Genomic DNA, 27,497 nt, shown 5'->3' on the forward strand with positions numbered 1-27,497 from the left:
CTCACATCCCGAGACATTATGAACAAGTTCACCACGGCCATGGAACCTGCATTTCGTTGGATCGTGGGGGGAAACTCACGTATACACAATGTGCCAACTCCGCACAGACCGTGCCTGAGGCAGGAGTGCTAACCCACTGAGACACCATGCCATAATGCTTCGAGTCCAGTGACCCTGATGAAAAGTTATCTCAGTTTCTCCCTCATCGGATGCTGCCGAGCTTCTCCAGCAACTTCTGGTTTTGTTTCAGATCCCCAAATGTTCCCTGTCATCTGGACTGTAAATGCTAAAATCCAGCCAACCACCCGCTGTGCAGCGCTGATTACCCCATGAGATCGAATCCAGTGTCATTGCAGGCATACAGTCTGCATAGGCCCTGCTCACAGTCCCAGGGGAACACACACACACACCCCTCCTGTTCCCACCACAGCCTCTCCAAGGGACACTGTCCAACCGACTTCGTTATCTGAAACCTCTCATCCCTGGAAGAATTCTGGACCCTCTTATCCTCACATTCCTTTCCAGAGACAAATATTCACACAACGGGAAGGTTTGCCTCAGACTGGGGGGAAACCTGAGCTCCTAGTCAGAACCCACCCCCAGCAAATCCTGCTGCACAACTCCGTGCTGTCCATGTGCTCGGGACTTTGTAGCAATCGGCCACAGCAACGGAATAATGTGGGGGTGTTGGAGATCCGAAAGAAGAACGATTAACAAAGAGCCTGGGGAACCTGAGCAGGGTCTGGCGAGAAAGCCAGGTTTCCGGGTTTCACCCCAATGACCTTTCCTCCGAATGAAGGCGGGATACGCTGCTGTGACCCTGCCCGAGGCTCGACCCTCAGCCTAAAGCCCTCACAACACACACACTGGCTGCTCCTCCTGACACCATTTCTCCTCTTACCTCGTCAGAGGCGATCGGTAAGTGCCTGGCCTCAGCGCTGGTGCATTTTCCGCTGCGCGCATTGTCTGCTTTGATTTACAAACAAGGATGGGTCACTTATTCGACTGAAGACGGTGCTTAAAAAGCTGCAAAGTAGGCTTTGGCACATGCAGAGTCCCATCTCCATTGGGAGGGGGAGGTGTGAGCTGGGGGCTTTGTGTGTGGGGGGGAGAGAGAGAGAGAGAGGATGAATCCTGAAATGTTGTTGCCCTGAAACAGTCAAGTAAGTGACAGGAGATGAGTGCTCCCTGATTGACCATGCAGTGGTGTGTTAGAGCCGAGCAGGAGACTGGGGGAGTGTGGGGCCAAGCCCATCCCCAGTCAGTGCTGTCTGACTGAGACTCTCACACTCTCCTAGAGTCTCCCTGTTCATTCCGCCCTCATCTCCTGTCTCCCGTTGTCATGGTGAGCGATCAGCTTTCACCACCGAGAGGATGCACTATTTGAGAATGAAAAATGTCGAGTTTTTTTTCTCCCAGGCCCCTATTGAAATGGTCTTTCCCACTTTTTTTCTCTCTCTCTCTAATGTCTGGGCTATTTTTGTCATTCGGCTGTAACGTGCCCGGATTAAAAGGCAGAGGCACCAGCCCCTGACCCAGGCAGCAGCAGCAGCACGGGACACGCCACTCCGAGCTCTGCCAGCTGCATTTGAGAGGCGCCTACTCTGAGGGACAGGGCAACGGGCCAGCCTCCGCTCCGGGTCACAATGGCCCGGGAAGCCGAGCCCTCCAGTAGGCGGGACCAGCCCACACCAAGTCCGTGAGCAAGCCCCTTGCAACTCGGGCTGGCCAGCGGGAAGGAGTCACATGGAGCTGACCAGGGCTACGCTGCTGCTGCTCCTGGTCGCCCAGGTCGGGCTGTGTGCCAGCCTCGGCCCGGGGCTCGGGGGCAGTGGGAGGCCGCCTGCCGAGACAACAGAAGCGGCCAGCTCCTTCCTGTTCTCCCGGGACCCTGCCGCCCTGCTGCGGGTGAACTGCACTCAGCGGCTGGAGATCCGGGCTGGCAGCAATGGGCTACCAGGTGCCAGGGTCCAGTCTCTGGTCCAGGGGGCCATCGACACCTTGGTGCACGCCACCAACTTCCTCAACCTGGTCTTCCAGACCAATGACCTGCGGGAGTCCAGCGTAAAGGATGAGATGGAGTGGTACCATGCCCTGGTGAGGAGCATCGTAGAAGCCGATGCCAACATTGACAAGGCAATGCTCATCCTGGATGTGCCCACCATCCCCTCCAAGTCCCAGCTGGTCCTCCAAGCTGCCAAGCGCCAGGACGCGATCTACCTGCGGGAACTCTCCTCGATCCCAGGAGATCCGGAGACCCAGACTGTGGACAACAGTTGGTTCAGCGCGATGAAACATGAAAAGACAGAGGATCTCAACAAGAGGATCTTAACCAATGACCTGAGGACACTGGACAGCCCGAAGTGGGGGCTCGGGCACAGCTACCTGACTGACAGAGGCCACATTCAGTGGTCCAGCCCGTTCTTAGATTGCGAAGATTATAAATTCATCCCCAAGTGGATGATGAGTTTGTCTTCTTCATTCTATGGACTGAAGCCAGATCTCAGTCCCGAGTTTAAGTAAGTTTAACAAATTTCTTTAATTTGCTTTCTTCCAAACTAAACAACTGCGTGTTTTATTCATCGCAAAAGAATCGTTAAAAAAAAACTCAAGTCTGACTAGGAATATTTAATGTTTGTTTCCGAGAAATTCTAATCCATTTGGAGTTCAGACTGCTTTAATTCCAATTCTGCCTTTCACTTGTGTTTTTTTTTGTTTGAACTCTACCTCTCTCTTGTTCTTTTTTCTTTCACCTCCTGCATTGCTTTTCCCCCCAGCTCTCACCTTCCTTCTACTTTTTGGTTACTCCTTCAAATCTATAAGAATGAACCAGGTGGTGAACTACTGTTTCCATTCGATTTGACCTTGTCGCTCAAAATGGAGAATCTTCCACTTTCACTCCAGTACTCCAAAGGCAGATACTGAGCTAAAATAAAGTGTGGGGAAGTTGCTGCATCCTCAGATCTAAGCTCTTCACAAAGTACAAAGGTCTACTGAATAGTATATTTATATCACCACATCTGGTGCTGATGTTCTACTGTAAAATGATCTTTGAAAAAAAGGAGTGTAGCTGGTTTCCTATTTAACTTGCTTCATTCTGCACATTTATTGGACATTCAGAGAACAGACTTAAGACAGAGAACAGAATATGTTTCTGCTTCCTTAAAACAGGGAACCATGTTGAACACATTGCCTGGGATATGTAAAGAGATCGAAACAGGAAATGCTTGAAATATTCAGCAGGTTTGGCAGCCTCTTTGGAGAGAGAAACAGAGTCAATGTTTCACCTTGTCAGTTCTGTGCAGGCACAGTGGCTCAGTGGTTAGCACTGCTGCCTCACAATGCTAGGGACTGGGGTTTGATTTCACCCTTGGGTGACTGTCTGTTTGGAGTTTGCACATTCTCACTGTGTCTGTGTAGATTCCTCCCACACTGTAAGCATGTGCAGATTAGGTGGATTAATGAGAGGAATAGATATAGTCAACAGCAAGAGACTTTTCCCCAGGGCAGGGTTGACTGGCAGAAGGGATCATAGTTTTAAAATATTAGGAGAAAGATATAGAGGGATGTCAGAGGTAGGTTCTTTACACAGAGAGTTATGAATGCATGTAACACATTGCCAGCGGTGGTGGTGGAAGCAGAGTTGGGAACATTTAAGCGACTGCTGGACGTGAACATGGATAGCAGTGAATTGAGGGGTGCGTAGGTTAAGTAATTTTATTTTTCATTAGGATTAATCCTCGGCTCAACATCGTGGGCCAAAGGGCCTGTTCTGGGAGGCACTTTTCTATGTTCTATGTTCTAAATTGTCCGTGGTGACCAGGGATGTATGGGTCAGCCATGGGGAATACAGGGACAGAGTAGGGGGTGGGTCTGAGAGGGATGCTGTTCAGAATTTCAGTATGGGCTGAATGGCCTACTTCAACCCTGTCGGGATTCTATCTGTGTTTTCACTCCACAGCTGCTGTCTGACCTGATTATTTTCTGTTTAGATTTGAGATTTTCAACATCCACATTATTTTGCTTTCATTTGCTAAAATCTCTTCTGACAAGCCTGTGAAAGAAAAGGCAATATGTTTTGATGTGTACCATGGTCAACATCATGACACCACTGTGAAAGATTATGTAGACTTTTTCTCTGCAGCTATGTCCTCCTGGAAAGAGTTGCTGCTTTATGAAAGAAAACGTGCGAGCAATATAGTGTGTGTGGAGATATGAACAGGAATTGACTGGTCAATCACATTGAGTCTGCTCCCCCAAGGAAATAAAGCATGGTTAACCTATTGGCGGCTTTTGAGACATATACTTCAGCACTCTTACCCAACAAAGACCTGTCATCACAGTTTTGAACATTTCAGTGGACCTCCAAAATTCATGTGGAAGTAACACTGAGTGTTCCAAGGTAAAGGATCCAGTAAAAAGGCTTGGATTTCAATCCAAGTTCCAGTTCCAGGCACTGAATTTTAGGAGGGATGTAAAGTTAGTAGAGAGAGTTTAGCAAAAATTCATCAGAGTGTTTATAATTACTTTAATCAACATGTTTGTATGTGCAGGAGCTGCTGCCACTGGATTTGACAGAGGTGTTCAAAATCATGAGAACCCTGGACAGTGTATATAGGCAGAAACTGTTCTTGTCGTTAAAAGGGTTGAGAGTTAGAGATGACTGGTAAAAGAAACAACAAATTTCTCCCATTCTTGGTATGAAAATGCCTTCAATCTTCATTCCCGAGGCCGAGGCTTCATTTTATCTATTCTCTTGTGGACATGGGCATCCCTAGCTGAGCCAGCATTTATTGCCCGTCCCTAGTTGCCCCTTGAGAAGGTGGGGGTGAGCTGCCTTCTTGAACTGCTGCAGTCCATGTGCTGTAGGTAGACCCACAATACCCTTAGGTAGGGAGTTTCAGGAGATTTTAAGAACATTTCTTGTTTCAGATTCCTCCCACAGGAGGATATAGCTCCTCATTTTAATTTTTTTCATATCCTAAACAGCTCAATAAGATCACCCGTCAAGCTGTTAAATTCAAGAGAATACAATCCAGGTTTATTCAATTAGTCTTCAATATTTAATATTTCAAGTCCCCTGAAACACAGACACTGATGGAAATCAGAAATAAATGTAACAACCCAGAAACACAAAGGATACGTGGTCACTCAGCTGAAACATTAACGCCATCTTCTTCTTTGTACAGCTGCTGCCTCGCATCTGCTGAGTTATTCCAGTAATTTCTGTTTAAACTCTTTCCTGTACAAAAGAGCCTTATGATAGAAAAAGAAATGGAAGCATTGAAAAATAATACAAGGAAATTGAATTTTTAAAAATAAATGTCTCATTTTGTGGTAAGGGGCCAATACTGAAAAAGTCAAAGTTTCTTGCCCATTCCCTTGTGCTGAGTGGCTTGCTGGCCACTCAGAGTATATGAGCATCAGTGAACCAGACGGGATTTACAAGGATCAATGGTAGCTTCACTGTGACCATTCCTGATCATAGCTTTCAATTCCAGATTTCACTAATTGGATCAACTGCCATGATGAGACTTGAACCTGTGACCCCTGACCCTTAGATTGGAGCATTCTGGGATATTAGCTCAGGGACATCACTGCTATACCACCACATGCCCTGATGTTTAAATGGGAGAAGTTACACTTAGTCCCCATGTAGCAAAAGAGGCTGGGGGTAATCTGATAGAGATGTTAATCAAGACAAGCTTAAATAAATTAACAGAAATAACTGTTCTCATTAACTGATGGCACAAGGGTTTGGAGACTTTCTACAAGCAAAGATTTCTACTGGAAATGGGGTGAAAGATTGAAGGAAAAAAACTCGTACAGCTACTGGGTATAGAGTTTATGCTTGGACTGACTGGATTGCTCTATTGAGAACTGACATGGAGTTGTTGGGCTGAATGGCCTCCTCCTGTGCAATAATGACTCTATAACTCCATGAGAATTACACATTAATGACATTCAGTCTTGTGTGCTCTCTTCTCCTGGAAAAGCTGTTGTGACCACTGATCCTTTTCTGTTCTGTAATCGACAAGATGTTAAGATCTGTATGTGGGTGTGATGCTGAATTGTCACTCCAAGCATCAACCTATCTATAAACAGATGAATCATCCACTCTCATTTCAAAATAATTTTTATATTGAATTAACATACTTGCTTTAATTGCTGTCAAGTTCATTTTCAGAGATGGGATTAATATTTGTTGAGTAATATTTGCATACATCGTCATGTCCCTTAAGGTGGTAATCCTGTGATTTTTTATTCGGCGTGGGAGAGGAGGGGAGTCTGTTCCTAAAATAAAAGTCCCTCTTCATTGCTTTCAGCTTAAATCTTATGGACAATACCTCGGGGTCTCTGGCAGATGGAGCTCTGGCAGTCATTCTGTGTAATTATGAACTCCTTCCTCCCATCTCCTCCTTAATCTTTATTCCAATATTTGTTCCAAGAACTTGCATTTCACCTCTGAGGGCATTAAAGACCAACAGGCACATGTTGGCAATGGATGATAAGGTTCCTTCATGAAGGACATTTGTGAACCAATTTAATTTGACAATTGGTTATGTTGACATTTGGGCAAGATTTTTCCCACAGACATCAAGACCCTGATGCTAGAATACAATTGTGGGGGGGCCACAGCTACTGGGATCCAGACCAGCAGAGCTTTCCTCTTCCTAACTGGCCCATTCTGTGTTTGCTGACCTACTAAGGAAGGAGGGCAGAATCTTGCCTTTGCCAAGCCAATCAGGGGGTTACCAGCTCATGGGCAGTCCCACTGGGAGGGGTGGGCATTGCTGAGACAGGTCAGAGATGGCCAGGCTGACTCAATGTGGAGGCATAGATTTAATCTAAAACTTCATGGGGCCAACCAGACAGTCCGATTAGAGTGGAGAGAAACCGTGGGTGGACTACGTGTCTAACCCCATTTTTGAGGGTATGGGATTCTGGCTCTGTTTCCAGACTGTTGCTCAGTGGATGACTCCATTAAACTGGCAATGGGCTGCTCTGTCACTGGCAAAAGGCATTGAGTGTACAATCGGCTACCTGCCTCCACGCGGCTGATGTCTGACGATGAAAAAATGTTAGAAAGTTGTCCCATTGAGCCTTCACCCACCATCATTCCTGAATCGCAATTTCCAAACATGTTGCACAAGGTCTGGGAAAGTTCAGGGCTTATGCTCACAACCATTGGGCTTCTCATCCAACAACGAAACCAAAACTCTCCCCGAGCCTGAGAGCCCAGGCTGTCACAGGTAATCGACTGGTACCTAGCCCAAGGCAGGGTTCAGCCTTTAACAGAGCCTTCAGGCAAACCAGCTCCCAGTCAAGGAAGCCTCACTGCCCAATCCATTCCCCCTCAGCTGACATCCAAATATTTAGCAGAGATCACTGGATCTCCATTAATAGAATCAGTCTGGGTTGATTTTTCCTTCCAGTTGTAATAGCCCACTACCCAGTTTTCACTGCGAAAGCAACATAGGAATTGTAAGATGCTGCAACACCCAAGATGCTTCTAGTTTTGCTTTCTACAGTATGGTTAACCACAGCAGTCAATCTCTGTCAATGGATCTAGTACAGAGCCAGATGTGAAGAAATCTCTTGTAAAGCATAGATCCAAAGTAATCTCCTCTGCATCTTCTACCCATCTGGATACTGGGCCTCAACTTACTCTTATGCCAATCACAAAATGTTCACCAACATGACACAGAGACGACATGGAAAGTCAGAGTTCCCCAGTTGAGATGAAGCTGGATAGGTACATGAGAGAGAAAGGAATGGAAGGGTTATGTTGACTGGGTGAGATAATGTAAAGTGTGGGAATAGTGCTGTGCATCATTAACACTGGCATGGACCAGTTGAATTCGTTGGTGTTTTGCAAAATTCCACTGAATTCTGTGTCACTGTTTTTACCAATGTGTAGGAGGAGAAAGTGAGGACTGCAGATGCTGGAGATCAGAGCTGAAAATGTGTTGCTGGAAAAGCACAGCAGGTCAGGCAGCATCCAAAGAGCAGGAGAATCGACATTTCGGGCATAAGCCCTTCTTCAGGAGAAGAAGGGCTTTTGCCCGAAATGTCGATTCTCCTGCTCTTTGTAGCATGGTATAGCCTAGATCAATGCCCCATCCTCTGATTATCCTTTCTGCCAAGGCAGGGGGCTATCATTTTGTTAGGGCTGAGTGGTGGGGAGGGAGGTCTTGTACCACCTGATAGTACAACCAGCAATAGGAACATAGCAAATGGAATTTCATACAAACTCCCATCCTACTAATTTCTGGTTCTACAATAAAATGCTTCATTGCATTAGAATTCAGTGACTTCAATACATTTGAGCCCTTTCCTTCTCATTTGGAAATACTCCTGGCATGATGGGTGGAATGCTGTCTTCCTCTGTAGAAAATATCTATTGTTGTAATCATCATTTGATTCTACAAGATAACAAAAGAGACAGATATCGGGGAGAAGTGAGTCAACAGATGCATTCAGGCAAAATGTGCGCTCACTGCCATGTCTTTCCACCATTGTCAATCTGACAAATTAATGTTAACTATTAAGATCAAAGTGGAGTTTAAAATCAAGTGGGCTGGTTCACAGGACTGACTCAATAATGACTAGGCTGTCACCTCATGGTGCTACCTCTCTGATTGAACTCTGTCTCATCATTATGACCATAACTTCAGCCATCACGAGTTTAACCTCTGGAATTCCCTCTGTAAATTGCTCCAAGCCCTCTCCTTCTTTAGATACTTTTTAATCCACCCGTTCAGAAATGTTATTACCCTCCTTTTGTGCACATGGGACTTGAACTCAGGCCTCCTGCCCCAGAGGAAGGGACAGTACTGCTGCATCAAAAGAGCTCTGTCTGCTTTTTATAAAATAGTTTTTCAAGAAATAGTGTTAATTCCAATTTATCAGCATGAAAAGTGTACCATAGACCTGAGTATTATAGATATTTTCTCTTCAACCTGATTAAGATTCCCCCACATCTGTAGCAGATGGAACCTGAACCTGACCATCCATTTCACTTAAAAAAAAGTCGGTTCCCTCAACTCAGCACCGCCCTCCTAACCTGCAATCTTCTTCCTGACCTCTCCGCCCCCACCCCACTCCGGCCTATCACCCTCACCTTGACCTCCTTCCACCTATCACATCTCCATCGCCCCTCCCCCAAGTCCCTCCTCCCTACCTTTTATCTTAACCTGCCTGGCACCCTCTCCTCATTCCTGATGAAGGGCTTATGCCCGAAACGTCGAATTTCCTGTTCCTTGGATGCTGCCTAACCTGCTGTGCTTTAACCAGCAACACATTTTCAACATCCATTTCACTTCTCCAGAAAAGCCCCATTTCTCTTTCTTTAACACTTTCTTTAGACATTACTTCACGAGTCCTATTGTCTCCTCATTGGTTCAATCAGTTTTTGTCTGTTTTTTTTGTACTTTATAGAATCCTGACAGTGAGTAACCCACCCAGACCTATTTCCTACCGTATCACTCTGCATTTCCCCTGACTAATGCACCTAACCTACACACCCCTGACCACTGTGAACAATTTAGCATGGCCAGTTCACCTAACCTGCACATCTTTGAACCAGAACTGAAATGTTAACCAAGTACAACAGTTGCTGAAGATCTGGAATAAAAACAGAAAGTGCTGGAGAAACTCAAGAGGTCTGGCAGCAGCAGTGGAGAGAGAAACAAAGATACATTTCGAGTCTGTTATGAATCTCCTTTGGAGCTCCTGTCTTGAAAGAGAGACATGGGAATCACAACATTACCTCTGTTTTTTTCTCTCTCCAGATGCTGCCAGACCTGCTGAGTTTCTCCAGCAATTTCTGTTTTATATTTTCTCTGATTACACTCCTGTGATGAATCTTGGGACTTTTTGCAATGTTAAAGGAATTATATAAATGTGTATTGTTGTCTTATCTACGTCCAGGAAATCAGCTGATTTCAAAGAAGGGGCAGGATCAATAGATTTATTCGCAATTTTCACCGCTGCACATAATACAAATTAGGGATGAGAGTTTCTACCCTTTGCCAGTGGCTGGTCAGGATCTGATTAAAGTGTTTTTTGATATCATAATTTAGTTCCTAACATTCGAAGTGCATAACTGTCCACAATGGCACAACTGATGAATGCAATCTGGGGTGCAAAAGCAAAATGTTGCAGTGAACACTTTTGAAAACACCATATTAAAGCTGTAGCTGAAGCATAGCTTTGACAGTGTAGAGGGAGCTTCACTCTGCATCGAACAGTGTTATTCAGGTCCTGGAACTGAGTGATGTACTCATTGGGCAGGTGAAATGAAACATGTCTATTCTCCACCCTGACAAACTCAATAAAAGCCTTAAAAGAAATAAATTAACCTGAAATATCTTTGGTTGACACAAAAGTGACAAGTATCAAATGAAGAATACTACATTATATTCAATGCATGTTATACCATATTCACTGTTTTTGAAAAGGTCACCAGACCCGAAACATTAACTCGGATTTCTATCCACAAATGCTGCAAGACCTGTTGAGATTTTGCAGCAATTTCTATTTTTGTTTCACATTTGTTTTATTGATTCATGGTGAGTGTGAATTACTGGCAGGACCATTGTTTATTGCCTATTGTTGTTGAGTAGGTGGTGGTGAGCTGCCTTCTGGAACCACTGCTGTCCATTTAGTGTGGGTAGACCCACAATGCAGTTAGGGAGGGGGTTCCAGTGACGGTGGAGGGGCAGTGATATACAGGCCATTCTGCCACAATGCGACAGTTGTGTTCCACTGCAACTTCGTTGTATAGAAAATCGCACTATGGAAAACCCCTGTAGAAAATTGCACTGTAGAAGATCGCAAATAGAAATTCGTTATACTCGATCAGCAGAAAGTTTGCATTATCCAAACAACATCCACAATTTGTCAATTGCGTTATAGCCAATTTGTGCTGACAAAAGGAGTGTTTTGCAGAATGGCCTGTATTTCCTTGTCAGGGTGGTGTGTAACTTGGAGGGGATGTTGCATGTGTTTCCATTCTGTGTGTCCTTCGAGATAATTGTAGTCATGGGCTTGGAAGGTAGTTCCTCAGGAACCTTTGTGAATCACAACAGTGAGATCTCTTGTAAATGGTATGCAGATCTATTCTCATATTTTGTTAGTTCCTAGAGATTTATGTATTTGTCTTGAAATGGGATCAATTTGTTGCTGATGAACAGGAATGGGCTGTAACACAAGTACAGCAGCTGAAATGCTGTTTGATACACAGAGAAAAGAAGAGGTCTTGAGTTCTCAGTTGACCGATCTGTGAGGTGCGAAACTGTCCACTTGATTGGAGTTGGAACTCGCAGTTATTTTATAGCAGCCCCAAGTGTAGAATACAATCACAGTGCAGAGAAGGAGCCCATTGCTCCTGTGCCAGCTCTTTGAAATAGCTTTCCAATTAATCCTAATCCCTCAATACTTTCCTATAGCTTGGCAAATTTATCCGTCTGAAGTACATTTGAAATTCCTTTCAAAAGGTATAATTAAATCTGCTCTCAGAGCCACCAGGCAATTTATTACATTCTCAAACTTGATGTGGAAACATAATTCTCTTCACCACCCCTTGCGTTGTTTTCTTAAGAATCTCGTATTTCTTTTCCCTGGTTATCAACTCTCAGTGGAAAACAGTTTCTCCCGATTTACTCCATCAAAGCTCTATATAAATTTTGTTAAAACCCCCCCTTAGCTATCTCTGGTCTGAGGAGAACAATCCCAATTTCTTCATTCTCTCCAATAACTGGAGTCCTTCATCCTTGTACCACTCTAATAAAGTTGCCCTGCAGCCAGTTCCAGACCTCGATAATGCCAACAGATCCAACTTGAACTTTATTTAGAGTTATAGAATCATAGAGATGTACAACATGAAAACAGACCCTTCAGTCCAACTTGTCGATGCTGACCAGATATCCTAACCTAATCTAGTCCCATTTTCCAGCACTTGGATCTTATCCCTCTAAACCCTTCTATTCATACACCCATCCAGATGCCTTTTAAATGTTCTAATTGACCAGCCTCCACCACTTCCCCTGGCAGCTCACTCCATATACACACCACCCTTTGCGTGAAAAAATGACCTCTTAGGTCCCTTTTAAATTTTTCCCCTCTCACCCTAAACCTCTAGTTCTGGACTGCCCCGCCCTAGGGAAAAGATTCATTTCAGTGATATTCCTTATCACTGTTTCCGCAAGTCAATGAACAAAGTTAGCAGAACATCATTGTGGGTTTAAACAGCATTGTGAGTCTACCCACAGCACATGGACTGTAGTGGTTCATTAAGGCAGCTCACCACCACCTTCTCAAGAGCAACTAGGGAGAGACACTAAATGCGGGCCCAGCTAGTGATGTCTAAGTCCCACTCATGAATTTTTAAAATCACGCTGTATCATTGACCAACTCTGCACTCCCAAATCAAATATCTATGTCTCCTGATCTGAAGTGGCAGGGGATATTGAGAGAGTATGTCTCCAACTCATATGTTTTTCTCACATCCATTGAGAATTTCAAACCACAATTGTAATAGAGTCTGACTGTGTCTTACTCATTCAAATGGAGCATCCGTTTGTGGTGCTTGACATATCAGTTGTAGCTCAGCCAGCAGCATACGTATTTCTGAGTACAAAACCATTGGTTTCAAGGCTCACTCCAGTGATTTGAGGACAATATGAAGGCTGACACACTTGGTGTAGTCTTGAGGGAGTGCTGCAATATTAAAGATACAGTCATAAAGCCACACACCATGGGACCAGACCCTTCCTTTCAACCAATCCACAACAACCATGTTCCCAAACTAAACTAGTCCCACCTGCTTGTGCTTGGCCCATATCCCTCCAAAACTTTCATATTCATGGACTTATTCAAGTATCTTTTAAACATTGTAACTGTACTAGCAGCCACCATTTTTTTTAGCATTTCATTCCACATATGAACCACTCTCTGTGTAAAAAAGTTGTCTCTCATGTCCTTTTTAAATCCTTTCCTCTCACTTGAAAGGTATGCCTCCTAGATTTGAACTCTCCCATTTATCCATGCCCCTCATGATTTTATAAATCTCAATAAGGTCACTCCTCAGCCTCCTGCACTCCAGTGAAAAAGTCCCAGTTTTTCCTGTCTATTTTTATATCTTAAACCCTCCATTCATGGAACCATCCTGGTAACTCTTGTCTGAACCTTCACCAATTTAATAATATCCTTCCAATAATAGGGCAACCAGAGCCATACACAGTACTCCGGAAGACACCTCACCAATGTCCTGTACAACCTCAACGCAACATCCCTGAGGTGTTCACTGGGGTCCTATCTGCTCTGTTAGGTTGGTGCAATGTTTTTCATGACAATGTTAGAAGAACAGCAGAAGTCCTTCAGTGACCTTGGACAATATCTGATCTTCAACCAACATCACTGCAATAAAGTTTCTGGTCATATTTATGTTGCAGTGTGTGGAGTTTGCTGTGTCCATATTACATACCATGTACTACAACATTGCAAAAATGCTTCAATAACTGTAAAGCACTGAGGTCATGAAAAATGCAATAGAAATGCAAATCTTTCTTTGAAGCCATTGATTGTTATTGATTTTTCACAGAAATTTCAATATGCAATTGTATTATTGAAAAGCTGGCTTTTAGAGTAATTGTATTTCTGAAATAATTATCTATTTAATCAAATCAGTCAGTGTAAATATGCTCGATATAGACATAAAATGATCACATTAATACCTGTGATTTAAAGATTATTCATTCTCAGAACGCTTACTTTGAAAACAGCAAGTATAACTTGCACTTAAATATGTGCTTGTTGTGTCACTTAAAAAGGAATCAAGGCTTTTCACACTAATTCATTTTGGAGTGTAGTCATTGTTACTATGCAGAATGGAGGCTGCTGGGGAGGGATAGGAAGTGCCCAAATATACCAAGAAAACAAATTATCTTTCAACTGTGATAAAGGTTTATAACATCTTATCATTATAATTATTTGGGAACTTGGCTTCAAAAGTGAAGGAAAAGGAAATTATGGTTTTCATTTCGGTGCAGATGACTTGATTTCTTTTAACAAAGGTCAAACAGTCATTTTGAACAGTGAGTTCAAATATTATTTCCAAAAAAGTCTGTTACTTCAGTTAAGTCAGAAGGTAAACTATTTAGGAGTTAATGAAAGAAATATTGATCAAGTTGAAATTTTATGACACACAGAAAGGACAAAGCAGGGACTACAGTCAAGGGCCACAGTCAGGGGCCACAGTCAGGCTGCAATTGAGAAGGACAATTTCTTACCTGCAGCAGGACACTTTCAGACAAGTTTGTGTTGTACCTTTCCAGGCAAATGCAAAAAAAAACGTGGTTTAAAACAAATTCAGCCCTAGTCTGTGTGTGCCCGTGGCCTGCTATCCAATAGTGTGAACAGGTGTCTAAGATTATAGCTTCAAGAATAGCCACTAACTACCCCGGCACTACAGGTGGAGAAGGGAAAACACTTTCGCCAAGTCCCATCAGCCAATCTCTGTTAAGAAGAATGAGGACAAAAGAATTTCAATCAACCTGCAAAACCAAGAATCCCAGGATTGATTGTTCAGTAACTGATGTCAATGCTACCACAACGGCCCATTGTAGCAGACACAAGATAGAACGCTATACCCTTCATGAATGACTCACAGACTGAAACATATATCTTTATAACTTAATCTTGTTTTTGGACTCACTACTTATTATTCATCTATGTGCACGTGTTGTTTATTATTTATTCTCATGTTTAGTAACTAATAATTTCAGTCTTTTATTAACTCAATGAAGTCTAGTTAAATTAGTTCTTTTTAAAACATAAATTTATTGGTTTGGGGAAAAATTAACCTTTTTGCAATCAACTACAGAAACAGGTGAATAAAGAAGGGGAGCAGTTCTTCTCAGCTCGGCTGGGAGTTTACTGATTTAGTGTATCCTGTCTATAACCACATCAAACTGAGGAGCTACCTGGGGAGTGATCATGATAGTTGGAAAGGCACTTTTCAGCATTGACAGAGGGCATTACATCATTAAGGAGAGAGGCACCATTTTGTGAGTGAAGAAAATCTGGTTTATTTGATGAAGTTGGTTTATAGATGGACCCAGTGGCTTCAATAAAAGTCTTGTATGCCGTGTTAATTATCATACTGCTGGATCCCTTAACCTTTCTCTTCCCACCACTTACTCTTTATCTTTATCTTATCCTTTATCTTGCGGATCTGTCTTTGGGCAGAGGCCTGGAATTGTTGGAATTCTGTCTCCATGGCTTGTAATCTTGGGTTGTCACCTAAGGGAGAGCCTGATGGCTTTTGTTCCAGGAGCTCTCATGTTGATCATTTCCATCAATCCTTGCTGTGGTGTTGATCATCTTCAAACCCAGTGCTCTGGGTGCAAGGGACGATTCCAGCTGACTTTATTTGATTCCACTCTCCGGAAATTAAGTTGGGTGAGTGGGGATTTTCCAGATTCGTTGTGAACTGCTTTTGGAATTCCTTGCTTTCGTCAGGGTGATGGACAACTTGGACGGAGACATGTGCAGTACATTCCAGGTTTTGGCAGACATACACAGCTTAGAGTGAATGTTGCTAAAAGACCATTGTCTCAGCAGGCCTTAGATTGTGAGTTAAAAAAGATTTTCATTTATATAGCCCAGTTCGTGACCTCAATTGTTGGATCATCCTGAACCATTTAAATTGTCCCAAGATGAGAAGAGAAATGGAGATTATTTTGAATGAATTAACAATAAATTTATAAAGATAAAAGGGAGCACATCTTTGCAAAAGTGAAAGAAAAACATTAACTGCACACCTCAATTGTTGCTGGATGTTATAATGAGAAAGTCAGAGGGCTCTGAGAGTGATAATCATTGACATCCCAATGCTTTCCCGGTGGTATTGTTATGGATCTAATTATGGATTTTCTACATACTGCTTTCACAGTTATTGTAACAAGATGGTAGGTATTAACTTGTAATTATAGTTTTTCAATCATCACACCACACATCCGCAGCTCACCCCTTCTAATGAAGTTAGGTGTTAACATGCAGCATTACTTGAGGAGCAAAATTATTTTTTGTTTAATTCTTTTATTTGAAATATTGATCAAAGAATAATTTCAAATCACTGAAATGCAGAGAGTATTACATCTGTATTTTGTGTGGATTACAGATCATATCTGATCTTTGCTTTAACTCATTACCTGACAACATCCATTGATCTCAATCTTAATATTTAAATGATGCTAGCAATGCCAGCTTTTGCAGATTTGCATTGCTTTTGAGGAAGTGATTCTCATTTTCACTCTCTTACAACTGCAAGGGGCTTTTGTGGTGCAGTGATGGTGTCCCTGCCTCTCAGCTAGGAGGCCTGTGTTCCAATTGCACCTGCTTCAGGCGCGTGTTGTAATGTTGTTGAGCAGATTGATTAGGAAACTGTCTGCATAATTTAATTGCAACATGATGCAGCCTTACTCTCAGTTGCCTATCTTTCAAAACTGCTGCATTTGTTGCGACTACAAGTGCACGGCTCCCACCCATCAGTCATACAATTACTGCTCGTGACCCCATAGATTAATGCTTGCTGCATTAACTCAGGGATGGCCAACGCTTTTACAGTGTGAGTCGCTCTGATTGTTCATTAAGTAAACACAGAGTATAAGCTGCGCTGTTTTGTCATGAAAATTCTACATTCCAAATATTGAAGAAAGAAACACTTGCATCTTCTCGCTGTCCCAGTCAGCACTGTACTTGCTGCTGTGGTTAGGCTGGAGGTCTTGGCTGAGGGAGCTAGTGAGAGGAGTAGGAATAGACTATCAATGTGTCTATGGGCACCAACTCCCTGGTTCCAGATGCACATCATCACACCAATAGTGCAGTGGCAAGAGAGATACTGACATAGAAACATACAATAGCCAATCAGGAGTAGGCCATTTCAGCCCTTCGAGGAGAAAGTGATGACTGCAGATGCTGGAGATCAGAGACGATAGTGGTGTTACAAAAGTACAGAAGATCAGGCAGCATCTGAGGAGCAGGAGAGAGGCTTTTGCCAGAAACGTCAACTCTCCTGCTCCTCGGATGTTGCCGGACCTGCTGTGCTTTTCCAGTGCCACACTCTTCCCACATTCAGCCCTTCAAGACTACCATTCGTGATGATCACGGCTGATCATCCAACTCAGTGCCCTGTTCCTGCTTTCTCCCCATACCCTTGGATCCCTCTGCCCTGAAGAACTATGCCTGACTCCTTGTTGAAAACATTCAATATTTTAGCCTCAATCACTTTCAGTGGCAGAGAATCCCACAGGCTCCCCACTCTCTGGGTGAAGACACTTCTCCTCAGCTCAGTCTGAAATGGCTTGCCCCATATCCTGAGACTGTCACCCCCATCCTTCTTGCATTGATCCTGTTCAGATCTGTTACACTTATAGAATATAAAGTATAGAATGTAGACCAGTACAGCACAAAACAGGCCATTCAGCCCTCGATGTTGTGCCGACCTTTTATCCTACTCTAAAATCAAACTAACCTACCTACTCTTCATGTTACTATCATCCATGTGCCTATCCAAGAGTCACTTAAATGTCCTGACTGTATCTGACTGTACTACCACTGCTGGTAGTGCATTCCACGATCTCACCACTCTGTGTGTAAAGAAACTATCCCTGACATCTCCCCTAAGCTTTAAATTATGCACTCTTGTGACAACCATTTCTACCCTGGGAAAAAGTCTCTGATTATCCACTCTATCTATGCCTCTCATCATCTTGCACACCTCTATCATGTCATCTCTCATCCTTCTTCGTTCCAATGAGAAAAGCCCTAGCTCCTCAATCTTTCTTCATAAGACATGCCCTCCAGTCCAGGCAGCATCCTGGTAAATCTCCTCTGCACCCTCTCTAAAGCTTCCACATCCTTCCTATAATGAGGTGACCAGAACTGAACACCATATTCGAAGTATGGTCTAACTAGTGCTGTATAGAACTGCAGCATAACCTCGCAGTTCTTAAACTCAATCCCCCTGCTAATGAAAGCTAACACGCCATACGACTTCTTAACAACCCTATCAACTTGGGTGGCAACTTTGAGGGATCTATAGACATAGGCCCCAAGATCCCTCTGTTCCTCCACACTGCCAAGAATCCTGTACTAATCCTGTATTCTGTATTCAAATTTGACCTTCCGTAGAGGATCACTTCACACTTTTCCAGGTTGAACTCCATCTGCCACTTATCAGCCCAGTTCTGCATTCTGTCAATGTCCCATTACAACCTACAACAGCCCTCCACACTATCCACCACTCCACCAACCTTCATGTCATTGGCAAAATTACTAATCCACCCTTCCATTTCCTCAACCAAGTCATTTATAAAAATCACAAAGAGAAGAGGTCCAAGAACAGATCCCTGCGGAATACCACTGGTCACCAAGATCCAGGCTTAATATTTTCCATCTACTAACACCTTCTGTTTTCTATGGGCCAGCCAATTCTTTATCCAGATGGCCAAATTTCCCTGTATCCTCTGCCTCCTTACGTTCTGAATGAGCCTACCATGGGGAACCTTATCAAACCACTTGCTAAAATCCGTACACACCACATTCACTGCTCTACCTTTATCAATATGTTTTGTCACATCCTCAAAGAATTCAGTAAGGCTTGTGAGACATGACCTGCCTGTCACAAAGTCATGCTGACTAGCTCTAATCAAATTTTAGTTATCCAAGTAATCATAAATCCTGTCCCTCAGAATCCTCTCCAATAATCTGCCAACCATAGACATAAGACTAACTGGTCTGTAATTCCCAGGATTATCCCTATTCCCTTTCTTGAACAAGGGAACAACATTTGGCACCCTCCAATCATCTGGCACTACTCCAGTGGACTACTCCAGGTTTCTATGAGATTCCCTTCAGTTTTCTAAACACCAGTGAATATAGTTCTAACCAATGTTCATCAATCAGTCCTGCCATCCTAGGAATCAGTCCGGTAAACCTTTGCTGCATTCCCTCCATTACCAGAACATCCTTCCTTGGATAAGAAAACCAAAACTCCACATAACACTCTCGGTAGAAAATAGGACCAGGAATAGTTTATCCAGCCCTTAAAACCTGCTCCACCCTCAATATGGTCATAGCTGATCATCTTGTGGATCTCCTGACATTTGAACTATATATAAGCCTTGCATTATCATTTCACCACAATTTAACAGGCCACAATAGTGCAGTGAGAGAAGTATTTAAAAAGGGAGAAACAGATGTGGGTCAGGTGTAAGTAGACCAGCAGGAGGCTGAGGGAACACAGTAAGCGTCAGGAGGTGGAGAAGTCAATGTTTCAGTTCTGAAGAAGGATTATACCCGAAATGTTGACTTCTCCACCTCCTGATGCTGCCTGCCTTGCTGTGTTCCCCCAGCCTCCTGCCTGTCCCTCCTGATGCTGCCTGCCTTGCTGTGTTCTCCCAGCCTCCTGCCTGTCCCTCCTGATGCTGCCTGCCTTGCTGTGTTCCCCCAGCCTCCTGCTTGTCTACTTTGGATTCCAGCATCTGCAGTTTTTTTTAACCTCGGTAGGTCAGGTAGCATCTGTGGGGAGAAACAGAATCACATCGACCTGAAATATTGATTCAGTTTTTCTCCATACATGGTGCCAAAACTGCTGAATGCTTCCAATATTTTCTGTTTTCCAACATCTGTGGCATCTTACTTTCACATGAAGAAAGACAGCCTGGCTTCCAATTAGTTTGCCCAGGATCAGTTGGTTAGGAAATGAGCTGCAGAAGACACAGCAGTTAAACTTGTTGACAGTAACAATTTTGTATTTATTTGGCAACACTAACATGAACAAACTTACCAAGGTGTTTCACAGAAGTGCTCTGAAACAAAATTTGACTCAAAAACATAAAACTACAAAAATGTTACGATGCAGAAAGTGTCCATTTGACTCAGCTCTAGCTCACTGAATATTTTCACTTAATCTCAATCTCCTGCTCTTTCGACGTAATCTTGCTCATTGTTTCTATTTAAGTAATCAGCCAATGCCCTCTTAAATGCCTCGACTGAGCCTACCTCCACCACATCCCTAGGCAGTGTATTCTAGACACTCTGATAAAGTGTTTTGCACTTTGTTTCTTTTGGGGCAGCTTGGTGGCTCAGTGGTTAGCACTGCTACCTCACAGCACCAGGGACCCAGGTTTGATTCCTGCCTCGGGTGACTGTCTGTGTGGAGTTTGATTTAGAGATGCCGGTGTTGGACTGAGGTGTACAAATTTAAAAATCACACAACACTAGCTCCGAAAGCTAGTGTGCTTCCAATTAAACCTGTTGGACTATAACCTGGTGTCGAGTTTGCACACTCGCCCGTGCCTGTGTGGACTTCCTTCCACAATCCGAAGACCTGTAGGTTAGGTGAATTGGCCATGCTAAGTTGCCCATAGTGTTAGGTGCATGAGTCAGGAGTAAATATAGGGTATGGGAATTGGTCTGGGTGTGTTACTGTTCGGAGGGTCGGTGTGGACTTATACATAGAACATAGAACATAGAAGGATACAGCGCAGTACAGGCCCTTCGGCCCTCGATGTTGCGCCGACCGAATCCTACCTAACCTATACTAGCCCAATAACTTCCAAATGCCTATCCAATGCCCGCTTAAATGACCATAAAGAAGGAGAGTTCACCACTGATACGGGCAGGGCATTCCATGAACTCACAACCCGCTGTGTGAAGAATCTACCCCTAACATCTGTCCTATACCTACCACCCCTTAATTTAAAGCTATGTCCCCTAGTAACACCTGACTCCATTAGCGGTAAAAGGTTCTTAGTATCTACCCTATCTAAACCCCTAATCATCTTATACACTTCTATCAGATCTCCCCTAAACCTTCTCTTCTCCAATGAGAACAGCCCCAAGTGCCTCAGCCTTTCCTCATAAGATTTTCCTACCATTCCAGGCAACATCCTGGTAAACCTCCTCTGCACTCGTTCTAAAGCTAATTAGTGACTTGTTGGGCCAAAGGGCCTATTTCCATTCTGTAGAGAATCTAATCTGTAAGACAGTTGAAATCCGTGCCCTCTTTCTTGATCCTTTTATGAGCCAGAACAGTTTCTTCTGATCTACTCTGTCCAGTCCATTCATGATCTTGAAAAGTTCTATTAAATCTCTCTTAGCCTTCATTTCTTCAATATTTCCTCATTACTCAAGTTTTTCATCCCTGGATCCTTTTCTGAACCCTCTCCAATGTGTTCTCACATTTTGTGCTAAAGTGTGGCACCCAAAATGTACAAATTACTCCAGCTGAGGTCTAATTAGTGACTCAGACAGGTTCAGCATATCCTCCCTCTCTTGCACTCTATGTTGCTAATGATGAAGCCTAGAATACTGAATACTTTATTAACAGTTTGCTATGTCTGTCCTGCCAGCTTTAATGACTCATGCACATTTTTGTTTAATTCACTCATTGGACATAGGCTTCAATGGCTGGGGTGAGCATTTATTGCCCATCCCGTGTTGCCTTGAGAAGGTGGGGGTGAGCTGCCTTCTTGAACAGCTGCAGTCCATGTGCTGTGGCTAGACCCACAAAGCCATTAGGAATTTGAACCAGTGACACTGCAGGAATACCAATACATTTCCAAGTCAAGATGGAGACACCCAGGTCTCTCTGCACTACTTTACAGAATAGCATCCTTTATTTTACCCTGTCTCTCCATGATGTTTGCACTAAAGTGTATCACCGCACTCTTCTCCGCATTGAACTTCATTAGGTCAGGCAGCATCCAAGGAACAGGAGATTCGACGTTTCGGGCATAAGCCCTTCTTCAGATTCCTGAAGAAGGGCTTATGCTCGAAATGTCGATTCTCCTGTTCCTTGGATGCTGCCTGACCTGATGCGCTTTTCCAGCAACACATTTTCAGCTCTGATCTCCAGCATCTGCAGACCTCACTTTCTCATTGAACTTCATTAGCCAACCATCTCCCACTTCACCAACTCATCGATGTCCACTGAAGTCTTCCATTTTCCTCCTCAAAGATTTGGGGGTTATTAGGACAGGTGACCAAAAGCTTGGTTATAAAGCAATGTCTCAAGGAGAGGTGAGACAAGTGGAGAGTTTTCGGGACAGAATTCTGTTGTTTAACACTTAGACAGGTAAAGGCGTGGACACCAATTGTGGCCCAATAGAAATCATAAATTCCTAGAACAACAGAATTGGAGAAGCACACATATCTCAGAGGGTGTCTTTACAGATGGAGAAGATTACAGAGTTAGGGAGAATATAGCCTTGAAAGGATGTGAAAATATGGATAAGAGTTGAATTAACAAAATAGAAAGTCTATGCAGACTGTTTGATAGAGGGTCCCTGTCAATATGGGGCATTCATCCCAGGTTGGATAGGTAGGAGTTGGCAATTCCTCTGGGATTGTCCTCAGGTCTCCAGGAATTGAAGGTTGCTCACCAGGACGTTGCTGGGCCAAGTGAGCAAACTGAAGACAATAATTATAGGGGCATTAACACACAGTGAGTCTCCCCCTTTTATTGATTATTTAGTTATAAAAATATGAGGTTATTCCATCGTTAACACACAGCTGTATGTGAGCTCATACATTATAATGTTGTAAGGAGTGTCTGGTGTTCATAAACGTGGCTATATAAATGATATTGTTTTCTTTTAATGACTCTGGCTAAGGTTTGAGGTGTTTCCAAGCAGTTTTGTACTGATCACTTCTTTCCAGTGACACCTAATGAAAACTGTATGTGTAACAACACAGCAGGGCCCAGCCGTGATGCCCCTTCATGTTAAATAGCTTGCTGTCACTCACTGCAAAGTCACACATATATTCAGGGAGTATTGTCAGTGCCCAATTAACAAAACACTGAGAAAAATGAAAGCCTTCAGGACTGATTTGTCAAAAATCAGAAACAAAAATGACAACACGGAGAGATAAATAAACAGTTTGGTGAGAAGCAGTAAATGATGTGAGAGAGATGTGCTTCTGGAGATTTATAAAGAGCACAGAGTCCGCTGCCAAAAGTGTTCATTTGTTTTCTATGTAATTAGTACATTATTAGATTCACATTAATTATATAAATCACGTTCTAGATGACAACTTTCATAACATGCAGTCAAATTTGTAAACAAATTCCTGTACTGGTTTCCTAATTAATAGTGTAATTAAAATTCCATTTTTAATTAAAGCCGTTGGAGCGTCTGGCTTGCAGTTGTTTCCTAAAGGGCAGCATGAGTCGTTCTTGTGAATGGGCTGGAAATTGTGCTAGAATTACTCCAAATTCTCGAATTTTATGGTGTCACCTTTTGTAAATCTAAATGTAAGACCCCCCTATTAGTTCCAGTGATATTTAGGGGTCTCTGAGGACTGAGTAAAACAGGCATCACTCCTCCTTTACGTGTGCTAATGGTGATTAGGTACTCATCAAGATTATCCTGAAACCTCCAGGATTTAAAGAACAAGTTCCTGCATTTTGTTGTAAGTCAATGTCAGATAAAATTCTTCAAAAAAGGCTTTTTTTTAGTTGAACACATTTTATGTTTAAAAAAACAATGAGATTCCAGAGAGGGAGAATCTCCTGGATGGGAAAGGCTGTTTGGAGGAAAGACACCATTTGATGAGTCTGTGAAGATGTCCTCCATCCCCAGTGAGGAGCCCAGAGACTGGTCCCTGTAGGACTGAGGTCTGACTGCATTTGCACAGACTCAACCCATCCTTTAGATTCCACTGTACTCTAACAGGTCATTAAGGGATCACAGATTGGCAGGAGTGATGCAGGTGGGGAAACACATGACAGACATTTCATTTTCTCAGCTAGTTACTTGAACAAGGAGGAGAAAAGGATATTCTCTCCCAAATCGGAGAAAGTGAGGACTGCAGATGCTGGAGATCAGTCAAGAGTGTGGTGCTGGAAAAGCACAGTAGGTCGGGTGGCGTGGTGGCTCAGTGGTTAGCACTGCTGCCTCACAGCCCAGGGACCTGGCTTCAATTCCAGCCTAGGGTGACTGTCTGTGTGGAGTTTGCACATTCTCCCCGTGTCTGCACAGGTTTTCTCCAGTTTCCTCCCACAATCCAAAGATGTGCAGGTCAGGTGAATTGGCCATGCTAAATTGCCCACAGTGTTAGGTGCATTAGTCAGAGGGAAAGACAGAGTAGGGGAATGGGTGTGGGTGGGTTTCTCTTCAGAGATTGGTGTGGACTTATGGGGCCGAAGGGCCTGTTTCAATACTGTAGGGAATTTAATCTAATCTTCAGGAATGAGGAAGGGCTTATTCCTGATGAAGGCCCCAGCCCGAAATGTCGACTTTCCTGCTCCTTGGATTCTGCCTGACCTGCTATGCTTTTCCAGTACCTCACTCTTGACTCATTCTCTCCCAAACACCCAACATCACCCCAGGACCTACCGGAGGGCAATGATCAACATAGTAACCGCCCCAACATGTGTGGGTTTGATGACAGGTCAGAGCCAAAAATGTTGTTATTGTGGAAGCTCTTTGACAACACCTTCCAAACACTGCCCTCTATCCTCTAGAAGTGCAAGGACAGCATATATAGAGGAACACCACCACCTGCAAGATTCCCCTCCAAGCCACACATCGGTGGGGGGGGGGGGGGTTGGTAAGTAAGTCTTCGGCTGGCATGATGATTGGCCTGGTGGTTGACAGTGAGGAACAAGGTCTCAGTAACAGATTGGTTGGATGGATAGATCAATGGTGGGTGGAATTTAACCCTGATAAGTGTGAGGTGTTGCTTGTTTGGAAGAAGTAACAAGACAAAGGAATACTCACTGAATGGCAGAACACGAGGAAACTCAGAAACAGAGGGATCATGGAGTTTTGTCCACAGGTTCCTGAAGGCTTCAGGGCAGATAAATATGATGGTTAAGAAGGTGTATGGGACTCTTGCCTTTATCAGTTGAGACATAGATTCTAAGAGCAGGGCGGTTATGCTGGAGCTATACAGGACTTCGCTGAGGCCAGAGTTGGACTACTGTGTGCAGTTCTGGTCACCTCATTACAGGAAGGATGTGATTGCATTGGAGAGGGTGTAGAGGAGATTCACCAGGATGGTGCCTGGGATGAGCTGTTTAGTTATGAAGGGAGGCTGGATAAGTTTGGTTTGTTTTCTTTCGAACATAAAAGGCAGAGAGGGGCCTGATTGAGATGTGTATAATTATGAGGGACATGGAAAGGGTGGATAGAGAGCAGCTGTTACCCTTTAGATGAAGAATCAGTAACAAGGGGCATCATTTTAAAGGGAAAGACAGGAGGTTTGGGGGGGGGGGGGGTGATTTGAGGAAATAGTTTTTTACCCAGAGAGTGGTGAGAATCTGGAATGCAATGCCTTAAAGGATAGTTGAGGCAGGAAACCTCATAACCTTTAAAAAGTAGTTGGATGAAAACTTGAAATGTCAAAAGATTTATCGTTCTGGGCAAAGTGCTGCACAGTGGGATTAGAGTAGACTGAGAGTAATTTTTTTGTCATTGCAGACTGGATGGGCCAAAGTGCCTTTTCTGTGCTGTCGATTCTGTGACTGCAGCAGCTCACCAGCACCTTCTGAAGAGCTAATTAGGGATGGGTTTTAAATGTTAGACCAGCCAACAAAACCCACAGCTTGTGTACAAATTTCTAAAATGGATCAATAGGGTAGAGGTCTGAGATAAGTGATCAAAGCTGTAAATAGGATTTGCAAGAGATTGAAGTAACTCATCAGTGGAGAATCAAAGAGAAATACCAGAGAAAAATGCCTGTTGGCTACAACTGGCCCATGTTCGCCAGAGTAAAATATTCATCACAATCCATTTCACTCTTCATTAGCTTCAGCCGCAATGTCTTGTCAGTCTTTCTGTTCCAATCCATGTACTTATTCATCACATCTACCTACTTCTCTGCAACATTAACTCCAGGCAATTCAAATCCCTTTGCAATCTCTAATCTGTTTACATTGTCCATCACATTAAAAATCCTATGAAAATCAATAATTACTTTTTAACAGGAACACATTTCCATGATTGGCTCTGTAGAAAATCCTTTTTTTAATTTATAAAGTGTTGATTTCTCTGCTCCTTTATTCGTTCCTTTTGTCTCTAAATGTTTTCAATCATTTTGCATCTTCTCTGAATGTTCCTGTTGCCACATGTTATTCTGCACTAACACTTTTTTAAATTAAAATCTTTTATATGAGACAGCTGACCTCCAAGTGTGTATGAACGATCCTCTGCCACAGTCAGGAGAAAGAGCAATTGGTTTTGCACAGCAAACTGCCACAAACAGCAGCAAGATGATCTGTCATTCAGTGATGCAAAAACAGAAATTACTGGAGAAACTCAGCAGGTCTGGCAACATTTGTGGGGAAGGCAATAAGAATTCATGTTTTGAGTCCAGTGCCACTTTTTCAAAACTCTGAAAATGTTTTAATTCCTTTTCTATCCTCACAAGATTGATTCCAGAGATGTCCAAAGTTAGAAATCACACAACATCGGGTGATAGTCCAACAGGTTTATTTGGAAGCACCAGCTTTCGGAGCGCCGCTCCTTCATCAGGTGTTAGTGGGCTATTAGATCGCAGGACACAGAACTTATATCAAAAGTATACCCCAGTCCAACACCAGCCCCTCCAAATTATGACTACAATCTACACCACTAACTGCTGGCTCAAAGTGGAGAGGATCTCCAAGAAGATCACACCTATCGACACAGACATCACGTTTCTACACATATGTAGGAAAGCTGGAAAAATCCCAAAAGGAATAGGGATCACGAACCCACTCAAGTCAACCTCCACTCTAAAAGATGAGAGATTAGTTTAAATGGTGCTGCTATTACACAATTTTTGTATAACACAGGATTGCACGAGAATGGAACTACAGTGTTTTAGCTGAACTGACTGTATATAAAGAACAACGGTCACTGTTTCTATCTCTTCAGTCAGCTTCAGTACTATTAACAGGATGACTGTTTTCATTGGGGCTTAGCAGATTTGGAGGAGATTTGATCGAAGTGTCGAAATCATGAGTGTTCTGGTCAAAGTAAATACATAGAAATTAAAACAGAAATTGCTGAGAAAACTCAACAGACTAGTGTAGAGAGAAAGCAGAGTTAATATTTCTGGTCCTTCTTCAGGACTGTTTTTGTTTCTGATTTCCAACATCTGCAGGTTTTTGGTCTTTTTGTTAAATATGGAGAAACTATCTTATTGATGGAAGGATCCAGGACAAGGAGGCACAGTTGTAAGGTAACTGACAAAACAACGTCAAATGGTAAATTAACTGAAAATTATTAAGATTGAGATGCATTGTCTGAGCGTCAGATGGAGGCACGTTCCTTTGACAATGCAAGTGACAGTGGAAATTGGATTATTATCTTTAAAATGGAGAATGCACCGAATCATAGGAAAAGGCAGGAGAATGATTTTAGTTGAACTATTCAGTCAGAGAGCTGGTAATGAAAAGGTGAACAGAGTAGACTCCTTCAGTGATGTAGCAATTCTGT

At 43.2% G+C, this 27,497-nt stretch overlaps 1 protein-coding gene across 1 annotated transcript in view; it reads left to right on the plus strand.

Moving 5' to 3' along the window:
- The first annotated feature begins 1,746 nt into the window (after positions 1-1,746).
- The window catches only part of gpr179 (G protein-coupled receptor 179), an 84,395-nt gene continuing 58,644 nt past the window's right edge, over positions 1,747-27,497 (plus strand). The window contains exon 1 of the mRNA XM_060848916.1: positions 1,747-2,519. Coding sequence (XP_060704899.1) covers positions 1,747-2,519 — 773 coding nt within the window. The remainder of the gene's footprint in view (positions 2,520-27,497) is intronic.

Source organism: Hemiscyllium ocellatum, chromosome 32 (assembly GCF_020745735.1).
Source record: "Hemiscyllium ocellatum isolate sHemOce1 chromosome 32, sHemOce1.pat.X.cur, whole genome shotgun sequence".
Lineage (NCBI taxonomy): Eukaryota > Metazoa > Chordata > Chondrichthyes > Orectolobiformes > Hemiscylliidae > Hemiscyllium > Hemiscyllium ocellatum.